The sequence below is a fragment of the Mus pahari genome, chromosome X (genome assembly GCF_900095145.1).
Source record: "Mus pahari chromosome X, PAHARI_EIJ_v1.1, whole genome shotgun sequence".
NCBI lineage: Eukaryota > Metazoa > Chordata > Mammalia > Rodentia > Muridae > Mus > Mus pahari.
The window spans coordinates 138,166,134-138,185,375 of record NC_034613.1 but is presented as its reverse complement, the minus strand read 5'-3'; the positions used below and the strand labels follow the sequence as shown (position 1 = coordinate 138,185,375).

Sequence of the window (19,242 nt, the reverse complement as noted above, 5' to 3'; positions counted from 1 at the left end):
AAAAAAAAAAACAAAAAAAGAAAAGAAAAGAAAAGAAAAGAAAAGAAAAGAAAAGAAAAGAAAAGAGAGAGTGTGGCCCCTGGTAGATTGACCACATTCCAGTGGGAGGTCACTCATCCAAGAGTATATGAGCAGCACAAACTGGACTTAATGGCTTAAAAAAACCATAGGGCACAAAATGGAATAGGGAAGGGAGATGGATCTGAGAAGAGTTAAGGAGGGAAATGAATAAATATAATTAAAACGGACTGTACGACATTCCCAAAGGACTAATAAAAATGAAAAGAAAATATGGAGTTAAAAAGAAATTTAAATTTGAAATCAAAATGATTCTATTCTCATATATTTTTCTTGGAAGTTTTAGTTTGACCCTTGCATGACAGGTAACTAGATATCACAGAGGTCCCCTTGCTTTCCAACAGACAAGGGTCTGAGCAGGGAGAAAATAGGTCCTAAGATCCCAAGAAAATAACAACAGCAGCTACTGCTTGTGCAATGACAATTACCTGCTATGTACTGAGGCAGAATCCTTCATGCATGCATTCATTCTACCCCCACGACCTGCCAAGAAGCCATTTACTATGCCTTGAGGGTTCTTGCAGTGGTAGGGTGGTCACCCCTACTATTAAGAGTACTGTCATGGGCAGTTTCCAGCTTTCAGTCCTTCTAGAGATAGTCTTGACGGCAGAGAGCCTCATTAGCCAACACGGGACAACTCAACTGGGCTATTCTAGCTACAGAGCTCCTCATGGATCTCATAGATACTTGCTGAACCAGAATCACAACTTAACTTTCCCTCTGCCCAGTCCTGCTTCTATGATCATGGAGCCCTACGACACATCTTCACATTCTGTAGGAACGGTCTGATTCCTGAGGAACTGCCCTTATGATAGCTTGCTTTTCATTAAATGGCAAAAAAACAACAAAAAACAAAACAAACAAACAAACCTGAGGCTAAGTGAGGCTAAGTCACTTACCAATTTAAAGTCACCAAAGTACTAAAGTGACAGGATCTAGATTTGGATCCGCTAAGACTAATTGCAGAGACCAAGAGCACTTCTTTAAGATGACTTATTTATTTACTCACCTATTTTTGACACAGGACCTCATGTAGCCCAGGTTGGCTTAGAACTTTCTATATAGTCAAGAATAACCTTGAAATTCTGACCAGGGTGGAGCCACTAAAACTATTTTATTATTCAGCCTCTTGGTCCTCCTAGCAGAGAATCTGGTCTTGTGGACAGCAGGTCATCAATCACATCAGGCCCTCTGTGTCACCCTAGTTCACTCCCAGCTGGGTAAATAGTTATTGTTTCCCAAGTTAAGAAGGACCAATAATAAAAGATGTACTCAGTGCGACCCATTCATCCCCTTTGGACCTGGGACATAACATAGGGCTCGTGTATAGAGGAAGATGTAGAAGATGCACAACAGCATGCAACCCTTGAGAACATGAGCTCAGCCTAATTTAGCCCAAGCTGGGACAGTTAAGCCAAGGCATGTGGGACGGAAATGGCGCTGAGGTGCAAAAAAAGCCAGAGGGAGGACACTAACAAATCTATGACAGCATTACCAACATTATGATAGAAAGCTACCAAGCAGACACCAATCCTCTAGAGCTATGTGGGGATGAGGCAAGAAAGAGCAGTTCCCACAGAACGAGATTCTAAGTCTGTATGGTGACTGCATTAGCAGCCCCCAATCTTCAAAACAATATACTACCATGATGCACATCTTTCAGCTTTAGATACCTAAAAATATTATGAGGTAGTGGGGAGAGTTGAGAAGGAATAGAATATCTTTAAAAGCCCTGTTTCCCCAGTACAGGCAACTACTGAGGCTCACAGAATGAGTCTTCTAATTGTCACTACCTCTCATTCCACCTGGGAGCTGGGACTTCATACAGATGGCTGCGCCCATAAAACGTGAGATCACAGAGAAACGTCTTGAGTTACCCTCTCTTTTTTTCTTTCTTCCAACCAGGAAATCTTATCCAGTATCCCTTTCTAGTGTAAAACCTGTACATGCTCCTCACTCATCCCGACAACATCTCGGTCCAGTGATGTACCTACAATCTAAAAGCTGGTTAGTTTATCTCAACTTGACCCAAACCTAGGAAGAGGGGATCTCAACTGTGGAACTGTCTTCATCAGATGGGCCTGCAGGCCAATCTGTGGAGGCATTTCCTCGATTAATGATTGACGGGAGAGGGGGTGGCTCACTCTAGTCAGGACCACCTATGGGCAGGGGGTCCTGGATGCTGTAAGAAACGAAGGTGAGTGAGCACTGGGAGGCAAGCCAGTAAGCAGCGTTCTCTTGATCTCTGCTATAATTCCTGCCTCCCGGTTCCTCCTCAAGTTGACCTTGTTCAGTGTTATATCATAGCAACAGAAAGCAAACTAGGACAGCAAATGAACTCATTTCCCCTCCTCTCCTTGCTCCCTGCTTCATATCTCGGACCTCAGCTTTGACTGTGAATGTTGGGCAGGGAACAACCAGCTCAATTTCCCACTTTGTTACAGGCTTGCTTGTTCTGCTTGTAGGCCCTGTGCGATCACAGGGTAGAAGGAATGTGTCCAAGGCCAGGAAGCTGACTGATAGCAGAGCAGAAAGCAGATGGGAGATTCGTGGTGTCTTTTCCTATCATACATGAGATGGCAATAATACAAAGGAGCCTCCACAGTTGCATCTTTTATTCCTTAGGGGAGTTTTCTTTCTCTCAGATTAGCAACTAAAAGGTGACTTACATGTATGAAGACAGCAAATGTGGAGCGTATCCTCCAGCAGCATTCTGCCCCACAATATAGCAAGCCCTGGAGATGGGCCATTCCATAAAGAAGGAACAAAACAGGCTTCCTTTGTTCATCAAAGGAACAGCTTCCTGTCCTTTCCCAGAAACATGCATCCAAATGCCCTGCATTTGGAGATCTTAGAGTCTCCACATACCCACCTTGTAGACAAAACATATCCTAGGCACCACAGACTTTGGGATTGAAAAAGTTGTCCCATTGAAGCATGGGAATTCCCAATTAATTCCAGGGACACAAAACCCCAGAGCGATTTCCCTAGCAGCTCCCTCCCTGCAATGCATGTCTTCATCCAGATGAGCACAAACAAGCTCTGCTATTTATAGAAGGTGAAGGCATGTCAGAAGGTGATAGGGCATTTCTCATGCACTCTCTCTCCTCATCTCAATTCTTTGTGCAGGCTCTGTAAGGACGCCTGGAAGTAGGCGGCCTCTCTCTAGATCCCAGAGAGGGCACAACAAGCCCAGTAACCCCAGAAGGGCAAAGGGGGCAGGCTTCATGTATAAGACCCCATCCTGGTGTTTCAAAGGCAAGCCACAGGCTTGAAAGAAGCCGAGCCCAGATCCTTGTCAGTGTCAGAGGGAGAGAGAACTCATCGTTGTGCAACTGTGAGAACAGTTTGTAGGGTGCCACTTAGAGGAAATGCATTAGGAAGAAAATAGCTGTAGGAAAAGCAGGCTGGAGAGCAAATGGCACTGTGAGGTGATGATGCTTCCTAGTGTCTCACTGCCTTCTTCTGACCACCCAGTGGCAGGAAAATCAGTGTGACTCAGTCGGGGCAAAACCCTGTCACTACTGCTGGGTTTTGCTACAGCAAATACATTTCACTGTTATATGGAGAGAGAGACATGGAGAGAGAGAGGGGAGGGGAGGGGAGGGGAGAGGAGAGGAGAGGAGAGGAAACATGTACCAATGACATCTAGTCTGAACCAATGTAAGCATAGCTACAGTACAAGAGGCTTTCCTTAAACCTGCTGGTATTTCTCTGCATCATACATTCACTGCCATCCAGTTTCTATGCCAGGAATTAGGGTCCAACATACAGTAGTGTGCTTAAACTCTCTACACAAAACTAGAGAGATGATTCAGAAGTTAAGAGCACTAGAGGGCCTGAGCTCTAGTCCCAGCACCCAAATGGCAAATGACAACCTTCTGTAACTTCATTCCCAGAGAATCCAATGCCCCCTCTTCTGGCTTCTTGCAGGCACTGCATGTTCATAGTGTACAAACATGCAGCCAAAACAAAACAAAAACCTTTTCTACATCCCACCTTAGAAATTTGGAAAGGAAAGGGTTTGTTTCATCTTACAGCTTTTAGTCCATCATTCAGGGAAATTGAAAGAGAAAACTGGAAGTAAGTACGAAAGCAGAGGACATAGGAGTGCTGTTTAATGGTTTGCTCCCCATGGCTTGTTCATCCACCTTTCCTATACCACTCTGGACTAACCGTCCAGGGTTAGCACAGCGTACCATAAGCTGTGTCCTCCCACCTCAATCATCAAACAATAAAGTGCACCACAGGTTTTCTGGTGGGAACGTTTTTCTCAACTTAGGTTCCCTACTCTAAAATGACTCTAGTTGTGTCACGTTGACATAAAACTAGCCAGCATACCCTGACCCAGACACACATTCATAGCGTAATTAAAAATAATTGAAAAATAATTTTCGAAAAGCCATGCCTTCATTCCAACTTGCAGAACAGAAGGAAAGCACTAAAAGGATCAGTTAAGGCATCATTACAGAGTTTCAAAAGAAAGCACTTCCGTAATCCAAATGCAATGACCTAAGCAGCCTGATGCATCTCTTACAGGCCAACACACAGAGCATCGCCTTGGACTCTCTCAATAGCTTTCTTCTTCCTTCTACAGCCATAGGGTGATGCTTTCCTTGTGTAGACACAGAGACACACTCCTCATGCCAACCAGGACCCAGAAGCTTCTTTCCTGCTAAGTCATAGTCCAGACACATAAGCAACCACGAAGCATTAGTCAGTCTGACAAAAGCATTAACTTCTATGATGCTAAATTGGTGTCAAGAGACATAACTACCCTTCTCTAAGCACTTAGTTTACATTTAGTACATAAATGCTTACTTAATCTTTGCCTCAATCTAAACTATCCCAAAGTCCTTCAACCACTCATTGCCCATGTTCCTCTAAGATCCAGGGCTCCTCAAATCACTACAAGTCCACTCCATTGTCCTATCCTGTTCTAGCATCCTCTCAGTGGAGCCTCTGCTCCTCCACAGGGAGACTGAGTAGTGTTATGGTTTGAGTATGACATGTGCCCTACAGACGCATGTGTTGAACACTTAGTTCCCACAAGATACTGCTCTTTTGGGCAGCCTATGGTAATGGGGAAAGATGGAGTCTACCTGGAGGAAATGAGTCACTGAAGGGGTGCTTTGCAGGTTATTTTATGTTCTCACCCCCATCCCAGTCTTTCTGCTTTCTGGGCACCGGAAGTGAATAGCTTTCTGCCCTAATACTCCTGTTCACAAGATGTTCTGCCTAAGCACTTAGTGCTAAATGATCATGGAATAGCCCTGTCAAACCCTGAGTCCAAATAAGTTCCTCCCGTCTTACTCTGTCTTGGTCAGGTATTTGGCCACAGCAACAGAGTAAGTAGCACTGGCTTGGGAGGTTATCCAACTTCTTGCTCACAAACCCATGGCAAGCTTCTAGGATCACTTCTCTTGACATCTCAGAGGACAGCATCCCCTGAGAGATCTGAGTCTTAATAAACAACTTCCCTACATCCACCACCAACTCTCTGAAAGGCCTGCATTGACCCCACACTCTCAGTCACAAGCCAGAGTAAAGGCTGTTGTTACCTTAGCACTTCCAGATAGCAGATAGACCCTGAAGGTTATGTCGGAAGTCCTATCATTGAAACATCAGGATCATACTTACTACCATCTTTCAAAAGTCCCATCATCCCCCGGAGTCCACAGTATCTGCTCACAAACTGCTGAATCTGTATCTCAGCCCGTCATCAACAATCCGCCACCCCCAACACAGTGACATCCACCTGGGAGGATACTACCTTAAAGAACCCCAGCCTTCCTCCTCTTCTCTTGTCATCTTCTTAATCCCCTCTCTGTCATGGCCACCTGGGTGATTTCTCGTCCTCCGGTGCCTCTAATGCTTACAACCTTCATTCATTCATCTTTAACCATCCACTACCATGGTGGCCTTACAGCACTGTGGCCTGTGGACAGATTCCTCTCCATAACAGTCTCATCTCTAAGACAGACGGCATTAGTCTCTTCTCTGGCCACAGACTCCTGTTCTCCCCTTTCAGCCCTCGATTTTCCCCCCTTCTGCCCTGCCCCTAACACCTTGAGTCTGCGCTCCTGTCCCTGGCCTCTGCAATCCCATGTCTATCCCTTACGTTTCACGGTACTACCTGTTTCCTCCGCTCAGTGCCCATGAGCTTGCAGCAGGCAGCAGGCAACTCAATCTTCCCCTGTCAACTCAGAGCGAAAGTCCTCCTCTAGCTTCCTCGTTCTTTAGAGGAAAAAGAAAACTGATTAGGTCTTAGGGCAGCTGAGTCGCTAAGGACTGACAAACCTGTTTTTGTCTAGCCTCTAGCCGGCTTGCTTCTATTTCCCTTCCTTGGAGGCAAACGCCTGCTCGGGTTTCTGGTTTCCTGCCTTCTACTGAAGTCAGTTTTCTAGAGCAGATGTCAACCTGGTTCTTTTTATCAAGTCCTTAGATTCTTTTTGTTGTTGTTGTTTTGTTTTTCCTTTGGGGGCCCCCTTTGCAGAGTCTGGGGCTCTCTTCAAGCAGAGGTTTCTGAATCGGTTTTTATTGTTATTAAGTTGGTAATAGAAACTATTAAACCTATAACCCCACATAACTGCATGTATAAGCGTGCACACACACACACACACACACACACACACATACACACAATGTAGATAGAGGAAATTAACTGAGATCTATGTTGAAGTATCACGACAGGGTAGACAGAATGTTTACTGGATCACAAGCACCTTTGTTACACATTAGGTTGCATAAGGTGGGCAAAGCCAGCTTAATGTACCATGAAATAAAAACTGAAGGATTCCCCAAGGTCCAGAGGACAACTGAGGTGACACATTTTCTTATTATCATTGAACTTTTATTGTTTCTTTGGCATTCCTCCCCTCCCCCACCTTAATTTAGAGCCTCACTACAGAGTCTCAACTGGCCTGAAACTTGTGATATTCTCAACGCCATTTTCCAAGAGTCAGGATGATGACATGTGAGCCACCACTGGACTTGGCGCTCACCATTTTAAAGTTAACCCTGGGAATGATCTTTGAAGCAGTTCTTCATACTAAAATTAACTATGCACTTTCTAGAAATGAGAAGACCATTCTTACCAGTGCTAAGGGATGTAAAGACCTGAGGAAGATGGCAGTCACAGTTACATCCTCACAACGGGCTTCAATTTCTTCAGACTACACACAAACTTCTTTGATGGTGCCCTTCTGGTGTCCCTGAATAGAATTCTTGAGAACTGAATGGGAACACTAGAGCCCTCCTCTCCCTAACAGTGCTCAGCATACAGTGGGCCCTTGATGTGCTTCTCCTCCATGGAGATCCCTTTCCTCGGAAAGATTTACTCCTCTTAAAAGACAGAAACCTCTTCTGGAAGTAGCACATGGCAGCAGCTTGCTGGCTGCTAAAGAGCCCTAGACTGGACCCAGCAGCTGACACCACAATGCTTCCTTGTCCAGTAAGACCTGCCAACAAGGACTGTGTGTTCTTTTGCTTAATCATCTGTCTGTTAGCCTGCTGGCCATCTGGTCAGGTAAATCTTGGTGAAGATTCGTTTCATGCAGCACACTGCCCTTTCTGTAGAGGGACACTGGCCCAGAACTGCTTGACTACAGTTGGCACACTTCTACCACAAACAATTTGGCAGTATAAAACAACTTTACAAACTAATATATGGCACACTTTTCTAATGTAACTACTTAGCAAGAAGTATAACATGCATTAAGTACTAAGTGGCAGTGAGATTTTCTTTCTTTGTTATTATTATTATTATTATTATTATTCAGATTCTTAAAATCCATGGCATACTAGGCTACTCTGAATATAAGGAACACATGCTAAAGAGCTTGTATAGAGGCTGAGAAGGAACACAGAAGAGGCAAATGGAACAAAATATAAGCACTGACACCCTCACTTTAAGAACTATAGTATTCAACAAGTGTTTGTTAAATGAGCTGCTACCATATGCTCGACACTGTAAGGCATGTGGCAATGATGAAACACACTTTTGATCTGCTTTAAATCTAGTAAAGGAGTCTGTGGGTGGGTACATCCCAAGTGCCACACTAAACATGAGGTGTCAGATATTTCAAGAAGAGAGCAAGAGTGAAAGATAAGAGAATACTTCCAGAGGAGGACATGGCACAGACATCAGGCTGTACCAGCAGGTGCATTAGAGGTGGTCAGAGGAGGATGGGCGAGCAACAACACCAACTTGGGAAAACCTAAAACAGTGGTTCTCCGGGTGTAGACTTCACCATCAGCAGCACTAGCAGCACCTGGAAATGATTTAGAAATGCACATTCCAGTATTGGGGATACTGTTTAGATGGTAGTATACTTGCCCTAGTATGCACAAACCCTTGGTTCAATTCACAACATAAGCCAGGTATGGTGCCACATGCTTCTGATCCCAGCATTAGGAATGTGGAGGCAGGAGGATCAGAAGTTCAAAGTCATCCTTGTACTCACAGCATCTTTAAGGACAGCATGAGCTACGTGAGGCCTTGCTTCAAAAACAAAAAACAAACCAAAACCAAACCAAACCAAACCAAAACAACAACAACAAAGAAATCAAAATGCAAATTTCCAAGTCTATTTCAGGTCTACTGAATCAGAACCACAGGATGGAGACCTACAATCTGTTTTGATTATGCGATTCTCAAGTCTGCCCAAGTTTGAGAACCACAGAGTCAAGGAAGGCAATGCCCTGTTTTCAATGGGTGAAGCAAGAACATGGGGCCTTTCCCTCATTACCCCACCCTTTTGCAGAGTAGTGCCTTGTGGGGGGTGGCAGTCACGGGATGAGTAGGGATTAAGAATTTATGCTTCCTACTAATATATATATATATATATATATATATATATATATATATATAGAGAGAGAGAGAGAGAGAGAGAGAGAGAGAGAGAGAAAGCCCTTGTACACCCTCCTTGGTAGCCTGCCCTCCTACCTCACAAAGTAGATTGGAGAACTGGAGGCTGAGAAGAGCTAGGCAGAGGCAGGAGGTAAATGTGACCTCTTGGGCCTGCTAGCACAGTGAGGATGACACGCTTCCTCTAGCTTGCAAAGCTCCACCTATCCCATAACCACAGTGATGAGGGTAACTCTCAAAGACAAGGATGTAGTGAGAATACCACTGCTTGTTTGATCAAATCATTATACAAAGCAGCAGGGGTATGTTAGAACATGGTATTGACTATATTGAGATGTGTGTAGCCCCTGAAGACCAACAGGATTTGGCAGCATGTGGCCTTGGCTGTCCTTTTGCAAGTTACGACGTGATAGGTAATCTTTCTTGCTCGACATCTTCTCTCTGTTTGGATAGCTCATATTCTCTATAGCTTCTCTCTGTTTGCATAACCTTTTCCTTCTGGTGTATTAGCTTCTGGGATGAGCACAGCACTGATGTGGCTGTTGCTCAACTTATTGGGATTTTCAGGTAGCCTCATCACACCCAAAGAGCTCTTTACCATCCATTAGAAGAGGGTATGACACATAGGGACCGGACCAGAACATCGGAGGTCATAATCCAATTCATTCTCACAAGGGCCATTTCACAGAGGCTGTGGTCCAATTGAACCTTGGTACAACAGCAACAGAATGCTAACTCACTTGCTCTGGAGATGTCCATAGCTCTGTGCTCAGCTGGGCAGGCTACCTCCCACAGACAGACATGTTTTCTGTAACTCTCAGCCATCTAAGCCATGAAGTGTCTCTATTTGGTCAGTGTTGGGAGGGCACTTATTACTCTTATTATTGTAAGTAAGTGGGCCGTGTGACAACACAGATGAACACCGAGGAAGTACATGGTGCAAAGTAAAAAAAGCCATGCACTTTGATTCTACTTATATCAACTACTAGGCGTCGAAATCATACAGACAGGAAGTAGAATAATCGCTTCTAGGACTACAGGAAGGCAGCAATGGTGAGACACTGTTTAATGGGTATAGAGGTGCACTTATACCAGAGGGGGAAACTTCTGGAAATGACTGTACAATGATGTGAGTATACGTAATTCAAACCATGAATTTAAAATGGTTAAGATGATAAATTGTATGTTATGTGAGTTCCACCACATTTTTAAAAATTTAAATAAACACTATTGCTTTACTGCAGTTTATACAGTTTAATAGTTAGCAAGGAGAATACTGTTACTTTATAAGCATGTGCTACATATTGGAATATTATAGTTAGGTGAATTTCAGTGTCTCCCTCAGTTTAGAGATGGTGAAAGGTAGGTTACTAAAGGACTGCCTGCTTTCAACACAGGACCTCAGAAGCTGCACACAATGCTTACCATGCAAACAGATTATAAGAATAGACTTCAGCATGTTGACAGACACAAGTGAAGATCTCAAGTCTACTTACTGACTTGCTCTGATGTAGCACACCAACATGTATTATGCAAGTATGTAATAGTAGAAAGTTCTAGGTAAGAACTAGTAGAGAGACTTCTTGTCTGTATAATTCTGTAATGCACAACACCAATCCCTGATTTTAGATTACCAACACATGTATCAGACAGCCAGTGAAGAACTTGACAATGAAGAAATTACCATGTTGCCAGGCATGTATTTGAGGGTCTTAGAGTTCAGAGACATGGGCCCCAGGAAAATCTGTGCTGCAGCTCTTGTACTCCACACCAAGCTATGAAGAGTAGACAGAGCCTAGGGTACAGCTCAAGGGACCACAGAATAGCTAGAGTTAGAAGACACAGCTATAAGCAAGGTATGCAAGGATGTGCAAAGTCATCTAGGAGATGAAGGTGAATATACCACCTGCATCTCCAGTCTGTAAGGCAGCTGGCCTTGTTCTGACAAATCCTAGGAAAATGCCCTGGCTTTGAGCAGGGTCTGCGTGACATGTGCCCACTTCTCATCTATTGATCCTACAACCCACACCATGTTTGCTCCCCAACATCTTGCGACCACTTCCTCACTGGAAAAAAAAAAAGTGGCTGGAATCTTTAGACAAAGCTTGGTTCCCATCCCTTTGCCAATTTCCGTGATCATCCCATGCCCACCTGCCTTGGTGAGAACATGGCAGTACCTGATGTGTGTCAGTGGGCCCACTGGTCGCTCAGGTCTTCTTGGGGGCAACGCACCAGGTCTGTTCAGAGAATTGGTCTTAGGTGGCCGAGGCTTTTTTGGTGGGATGGCAGGAACTGAAGGCTTCTGTAAATCCAGTTTTGGCTCTCTCTCTGGTCTTTCTTTAAGTCGTTTTTCGAGGAAGCAAGCATGAAGAAAACAGACAGACGTCATGTCAGTGACAAAATTTAGATATACATTGCTTATTCCCTGCTTTAAAACACACACACACACACACACACACACACACACACACACACACACACACAAACACTGATGCCATTTTTGAGAGCCAAGTTAATAGCAACTACTACTTATTCATAGTTAACTTAGAAGGAGTCAGAACCCAATGTCCTCTTCTTTCTGTGTTTTTGCTAGTGCTGGTCCTTCTGCCACTGACCTCTAAGCAAGCTCGTACTTAACCTTCAAAGCCTGGATAAAACATCTCCTTAAGATCCGGTGCAGTGCTGGCATACAACTGATATTCAATAGATAGTTGATAGGTTTTACTCTATGGCCTACATGATCTTCTACTGGGTGTAGGGCAAGAGTTGCCCTTACACTTCTCAGATTAACCTCTGAGAAGCTCATCGGCCAATAAGAGAGGACACTGCTCAGGAAAATAGCTTGTTCAGGGATCTCTACACAGATTCTGAACTTGAAAGACAAAGTGGGACTTCTCAGATTGTGGGGTCAGTTTCTGGAGTCAAGGAGCTATTTGGAAGAGCTTGAATCTAGATATGGTAGTTAAATTGGGCGGTGTTCAATGGCAGCTTTAAATTTTCTCATTCTCAAACTAGCCTTGCCTTAACCCACATTCTTACTAATAAAGACTGAACTTGTATGTGTGTGTGTGTGTGTGTGTGTGTGTGTCACCGAAGCACAGGTAAAATTCCTGTATTTGTCTTCAGAACACCTTTCATTGGCAAGCACAGGCATGAGACCATGTTGTTTGGGCACTCAGAATAATTGGCAACAACTTTCAGTGCCTCCTAGGGTACTATGAAGGTATCACTGGTCTTGTCCTCACTGTATTTCTAAAGGAACACACATCCAAACCAGGAATTATATAAACTCAGTTTCTGGCACACTAGGACCAGAAAAGGAGGGGCTAGAATGTTAAGGAGAGCCAACTTCTTGGCTGTGCTACAGGAACAATAACTTGCACTATGGCGTGATATGGATTTTGGTGACATCACAGGGATGCTAAGACTCAGACCCTGGTTTCCTGAAGGGTCTATTGCTTCTGACTAGGGCTTCTGCCTCCCTGATTCACTGTGGCATAGGACTAAGAGGAAGACTTAGGGCTGTGTGGCAACTTGGTCAGCCAAGGAGAATGGCTGCTCATACACGCATCTGTAAGGAAGTCAGTATGGGACAAGGGAAAAAGTATCTTCATCATAGAGCTTAGCTGGGGTACAGATATTAGAGTCCTCCGTGAGGACAGAGGGTAGGTGTTTAGTTATTTCACAGCACATGCTTTTAGCAAAGAGCTATTGATGGGGTACACGCTGAATAGCAATTTTTCCCACTAACCTCTAACACAGGCTTGGCCTTCACAATGAGGTTCTAATGACTCAAATTTTACCTGCTCACCAAGAAAGAAAGAGGCATTGATCTTTAACAGCTTGCAATGTTGGCAAAACTTTCAGTAGGCTGATGTGAAATATTAAATTCTGCAATAAAATTTCACGAGGCCACCAAGGAGCACCTCCAGATAATTATATTCATTAATTCAGCATTTCTCTTGTGACTTCAAAATAACTGCTTTTTAAAATGGAATTTGCTTAGCTTCCTGTTCATAATAACATAGCACTTTCCCATAAAAATGTGTGATCAATCAAAACTTGGCCACCTAGTAAAAGGAGCCCTTCCATGGCATGCAGATTTCTTTGGGAAAGACACCCAGAGTGATGGGAATCAATCACATCTGTTAACCTGACTGTGTGAGGCTCTAAGAGACCTCTTTGCCAATGGAATTTCTAAACTCTGACGACTATGAGACTGAGTTGCTTTTACCAGTATGACCATGCCCCCCCACCTCTACCCCTCCAATATTCCTGGCCAGGAATATGTGTCTGTAATGCTATTAGCCAGAATCAATGGCCCAGCAGTGATCAAAGATGAAGGCTTTCATTTGTCTGAATGATAATTTCAGCAAGTCAAGACCACCTATCAATGGTGCATGAAGCCCTCCCCACAAGACACTGAGAAAAGTGGAAGGATTAGATAGAAAGAATCAGATATGTGCAGGGCCCTTGATGAACTTACAAACCACCAACTTTGGGGTACAGGCAAGATGGTAATAGTAGACACATCATGGGAAAGCCCTAATATGTCCAATGACTGGGCTGGTTGGTTTTGATTTGACGGAAAACTCTGTCCCTGTAGAAGTGCCACACAACCGATCATATTTACTTCAAAGTGAGATGTTTGGAAGCAATCAAAACAAACCCGTAGTCACCATGTTCCAAAGAAAAGGCAAACTGTGTGGGTAATCGGGACTAGCGCCATGATGGCTTCATTGCTTGCTGTTCGAGAGGTGCCAGTGAAGAACTGATCTCATACCTTTCTCTTCTGTTCTGTTTGGAAGGGTTTCTGGTCTTTCAGGAGGTATTTTTTTAATTTCATGTTTTCTCTCTGTGGTACCTAGGAGGTAAAAGCTAATTGCAATCAGAAAATGTTTTCTGAATTTATTTAGTTGACACATCCGCATTTAAATATTTATCAAGTATACCAAAGGCAATAGATTTTTTCCCCCATGAGAGGGCTGCTGGTGTTATGCAGATCTTAATTGTTCAGAAACATAGCAGAACTCATTTCTAGTCTATGTCAGGAAATTGGCTTGCATAGGCAGGTGCCATCATGGCACGTGCCTATAAATTTGGCACTTGAGAGGCCAAGGCAGGTTCACTACAAGTCCTAGGCCAAATAGGGAATATATATATATATATATATATATATATATATATAGAGAGAGAGAGAGAGAGAGAGAGAGAGAGAGAGAGAGAGATTGTGTCTTTAAAAAGAATTTGCATGCCTATAAATATTTAATTAATAAAAACACCATAACTTTTTAAAAATATTTAAACATTCTTCGCTTGGACACTAAAAGTCAAAGACTATGATGAAGTAGGCATGCAGAATGTGTAGAAATAATTTACTCATCAAAACATATAAATAAGGAATCATAACAAGCTTATTCTATTTTATAAATAAGAACAGGTTTCATAAGGATCTAGACTCCATCTTGTAATAAACTAAGTATACAGCCAGGAATTGCTTGATAGACCTTACATTGGCTATATTCCCTTGGCTGGAATGGGGTCAGCCTTGCAAATGTTTGGACCAGTAGTTGAAATAATTCCACCCTATTTCCAAGGTTACATTATGAGGCCATTTAGCTCACACTTTATTTGCTGGAATACTGGACATCCATATAAGAGGTCAACTACCTCAGAGAAGCCATGCAAACACACTCTGGCCTGCAGCCCCAGCTAAGCCCTGTCTCCCAGTCACTCCTAACATAGGTAGCAACACGTATGAATGAAGCAGCCATCTCTTCGGTGGATACACCAGCATCAGCTAGTTCAGCTTTCCAAACCACTGTCCCAGGCCTGATGGACTAGAAACTAACCATTCTGGTCATGCGCTACTCACATTCTTAGCCCACAGAATCTATGGCTCTATAAAGATCGTTATTTTATACCACAAAATTTGGCGTGGTTTCTCATACATCAGAAATATCTAGAATATAATTTTGAGGACTATGCAGATTTGTTGCAGTGGTTTTCCCTAAATCCTTTCTCTGTGCCTGAATTCTTTAAGTATTACCTATTTCCCAATACAGCACTTTACATTTCTCCTTTGCTCTCGTGGCCTGCCACTGCTCCCTCACCTGAGGGCCTCATCTTTGCTGTTGGCCTCAGGCACACAAGAGCACTGGGAACTAGCTACAGCACAAAGCAATCCAAAGTACTCTCTGATAGACTTGGATGAGTACCTGACTGCCCACCTGGCTGGCCCCATGGGTGGGTGTTAGGCATTGAAATCATAAGTATAAGGCCCCAAGAGGTAAAAAAAAAATCAAAAATTTCATTGAACACATACTTCATGTGACAACCTTTAATGACACTATACATTAAACACTGTTTCTGAGTTATATCATTTATATACCTGGGTTCGTTTGGTAAAAGGACATTGGGAATATGTCATATCACAATAGGAATATGAATATCTATGTATTTCCTTATTACAAAGCAATTCTCAAGATACTTCAAGATAAAAGAGCAGGAAGATAAAATGCTGTTCTGCATTACCCAGGAGAGATTCATTGCAAATACGGTAAAATTATTTCAAAAAACTTTGTCTACCACCTACCATAAAGTCTCATTTCTAAAGATAATTCTACTATCTTTAAGAATCTGGTCTTACAGGCTGGTGAGATGGCTCAGTGAGTAAGAGCACCCGGCTGTTCTTCCGAAGGTCCAGAGTTCAAATCCCAGCAACTACATGGTGGCTCATAGCCATCTGTAACAAGATCTGATGCCCTCTTCTGGAGTGTCTGAAGACAGCTACAGTGTACTTACATATAATAAATAAATAAATCTTAAAGATTTTTTTTAAAAAAAAGAATCTGGTCTTACTTTATTCTAGGCTGCCCAATTATTAAACTGCTCAGTTCAATGCCTTGGGCACTGGCTGATTACTAAGGCCTCTGGAGAAAAGGGTCTTCAGAGAAAAAACATGGGACTAGTCTATTTTAATCTTAGCACAATAAAATATTTATATAGCCAGAGCCACTAGGTGGCAAAATGAAACTGTTCAATGTTAGTGGAAATTGGGGTAGAACAGGAGGTAGAATTAATACCCAATGTTAATCTCTGTAGTTCTTAATTAGTGCCAAATAACTAAGAAAGAAATGTAATCTTAAATAGATTTTTTCCTCTAAATTTGTAGTCCTTTAAAAAACTTTGAATTTTTTTTTGAAAAAAAAATCACTTCTTAGTTAGAAGTCATTGTAACACTTTCATACATGTATGGCATGTGGTTTGATTGTCTTTATATCCTCTCTTGTCCCTTTCCCTCCCCAGTTTGTTAACAAACCACTTAAATAGTCATTCACAAAAGGAATTTCTCTCCACAATTAAGTGTGACGGTTCTAAAGCAGCATTCTACTGGGAAGCACCATCCATCCATCATCTTTCTGTATGAGAATTCACCATGCAGGGACATCACTTCTTCCTATACTTTTCATGCCTAATATCTAAACTATACAGAATGGGTGGACTAGATTTTGTTTTCAAGACTAGAAAATAATCAAGAGGGAAAGTATCTATGGTTAGAAAAACCATCTTTTTGTTGGAAGTGAAGTAAGTGCAAATGTTGGCTAACCACATAGGAAAGATATCGAAACCCCAGCAACTCTGTTCATATACAATGACGCCATCCCATGGGAAACCAACCCTCAGTAAGGACAATAACCAAGTCTTTGCTCCTCAAAAGCAGACTGTTTGCAAAACAAACAAACAAAATGACCCAGTTCATTTTATAGTACTTCCTGACCATTCTCCGTGAGAACCCCAATTTCTGCACTGTAGCAGAGACATGGTTTAGTGATATGGGTTCTTTCATTTGTTTGTGTCTAGGAAAAACCAGCAGCTCATTTAAAACCTGCCTGCTGAGACCAAATCACAACAACCCCCAAACCAGCAGTCTGTGCATCCAAAAATCTTCAATTTTAACAAGAAAATTTGAATTTGTGCAAAAAGAAAGACGAACATTTTGTTTGCTGGACCTGAAAGGTACATTACCTGCCCCTTGTTTGACGACAGGAGCTGATGGAGGTGGTGGTTTCTTGGGTCTCTGAAAAAAAAAATCAATCAAAATTACACATGAGACTGTTGGCAAGCTGTAGTATCACAGACAGACCACAGACATTGTTTTCTATGTGCAGCGTGGACAATTTAGAGAGCCTCTCCAAAAAGAAAAAGAAAAAAATTGAGCAATTCTCTCTAGAGACACCAGCTTTCTTTTGGCACCTCTAAATAAACACTGAAGCAAATTCAATCGGCAAAACAAAACTCAGACCAACAAATGAAACACAGCTTCGCTCTTCCTAAATTTACAACAGCCTTCTGGAAAAGCTCAGTTCAGCAAAAATGGCCGGAAACCAGCAAGCACAATGGTGCCCCTAAGCTGAAGCCACATTTGCAATTAAGATTTAATCGGCTGGAGGGCAGGGAGGTGGGTGGGTGAAGGGACACACTCATAAATGCAGGGGGAGGGGGATGGGATAGGGGTGGGGGAGGGACTGGGAAAGGGGATAACATTTGAAATGTAAATAAAGAAAATATCCAATAATAAAAAAGATTTAATGGGTTGACTAACAAGTGTTTGTGGTTCAACAAGAGTGACCATTAAGACTCAAAATCAGATCTGATGGGGTGTATGGACCCTTCAACTAAATGCAGACCAATACTGCAGCCTGGCAAGTGTCTCCCCCCCAACCAGTTTTGCCTCTTTTTATGCTGAGGAAGGAAGGTCATTTGTGAGATCTCTTATGTAGCAGTTATACCTTACAACATGTGCTAAATTGGAATGGATGTGGGTTTGTCTTTTTTTGTTTGTTTGTTTGAAGTGGACCACTATTTTTCTATTACACATTGCTTCTCCATAGGTCATGGAAATAGCAATGCAATCAATAGTATTCATCCCTGAACTGGCTTCAGAGTTTGTGGGCTTTTCTTTGTCATCCAAGATTGACTATAGGAGGAAGATGGACAAAGATGAACTGGCTAAACCTTTCAGTGGTCAGAGAACACAGCCAGGCACCATCTTGTACTGTGATGCTAAGGGCAAGGGGAGAACCATCTAGTGCAGTACCACTAAGGAAGGATTCAGGGAACTGAGAGGGTGGGGCTGGATGCTTCACATCACCATTGACACTCCTTACTCTCTCAGGCACCATATATTTGTGGTTCTAAGAAACCTGCAGAGCATCTTCTGGTTTTGACAAATGTAGAATGACAGGGACCACAAAAGGCAGATGCCTAGCCCCTATTCTGGCTCACCTTTCTCTGACACAGTACTGGACTGCAGAAAGAATATGTGTTCTTGTCTTTATCTGTTTATGTGTTTTTATCTGAGGAGGGGCCATCATAGCATTCACGCTCTAGATTCAATACATTTTCAGCCTGATTCTTCATTAGTTACTGATTCCACCAAATTACTCTGAGTAAAGGCTATAGCATGGTAGGAAAGACAAAGGGTTCTGACAGCTGAAGATCAGTACAAATCTCTGTTATTAGATGATGACAAGCGATCTCACCTAGCTCTCCTTTCTCACCAATAAATGGCCATTAATATTATCTTTCAACTTGAGAGGCGATAGTTTTGCAAGAAGAGTTAGTAATCTCTGACTTGGGTAACTCATGTAGCAACTCTGTGAAGAACTGGTTGGTATCAATATGCCCATGTTGCTGTTGAAATAATTGAGAGAAAGTCATTTCCCAAGGTCACCAATCTATTAAATGAAGGAACCTATTAAATAGGGTAGAGGGGGGGCTGGAAGTAAAGCCCAGGGCTGTTTGACCCACAGCACACTGTTAACCACTCTGAAGGCCCAGTGCTGGAGAACAGCCATGAGGCAGGCATAATAGCACACACGCGGAATTCATCAAAGCACAGGCAATAGTACAATGGTCAGATTGCAAGGAGGAAATAGTTATCAAATTGCAGCTACAGTATGAGCTCACCTATGCTCTAACATACAAAAAAAAAAAAAAAGGTAGAACGAGTGGAAAAGAAGTATGTGTAAAGTGGTGGATTCTGACTAGCAGAATTATGTGTGTACACACTTGGATATGTTTCCTCCTTGATATGCATAAGTGCAGACAATGATCTTTATTAGGAAAAAGCAAGCTGCTCTCAGGGCCTCTTGCCGTTGAATACAGGCCCTGCACTGAGTGGGTATGTTTGTGACTCGGGCTCTCTCAGTACTCTATTCCCTTTGTCAGCTTTTTCCAGTTCCCTATTAACTCTGTCCTTCTTCCTCCTCTGTCTTGGTATAAACTAGTTT

General features: G+C 42.7%; 1 protein-coding gene across 8 annotated transcripts in view; it reads right to left on the bottom strand.

Moving 5' to 3' along the window:
• Positions 1-19,242, bottom strand: part of Sh3kbp1 (SH3 domain containing kinase binding protein 1) — a 341,291-nt gene that overhangs the window by 42,604 nt on the left and 279,445 nt on the right. For all 8 annotated transcript variants that reach the window (XM_021188708.2, XM_029534111.1, XM_029534114.1 and 5 more), the window contains 3 exons: positions 16,976-17,027; positions 13,731-13,811; positions 11,125-11,284 (listed from right to left, as the gene is read on the bottom strand). In XM_021188708.2, coding sequence (XP_021044367.1) covers positions 11,125-11,284; positions 13,731-13,811; positions 16,976-17,027 — 293 coding nt within the window. The remainder of the gene's footprint in view (positions 1-11,124; positions 11,285-13,730; positions 13,812-16,975; positions 17,028-19,242) is intronic.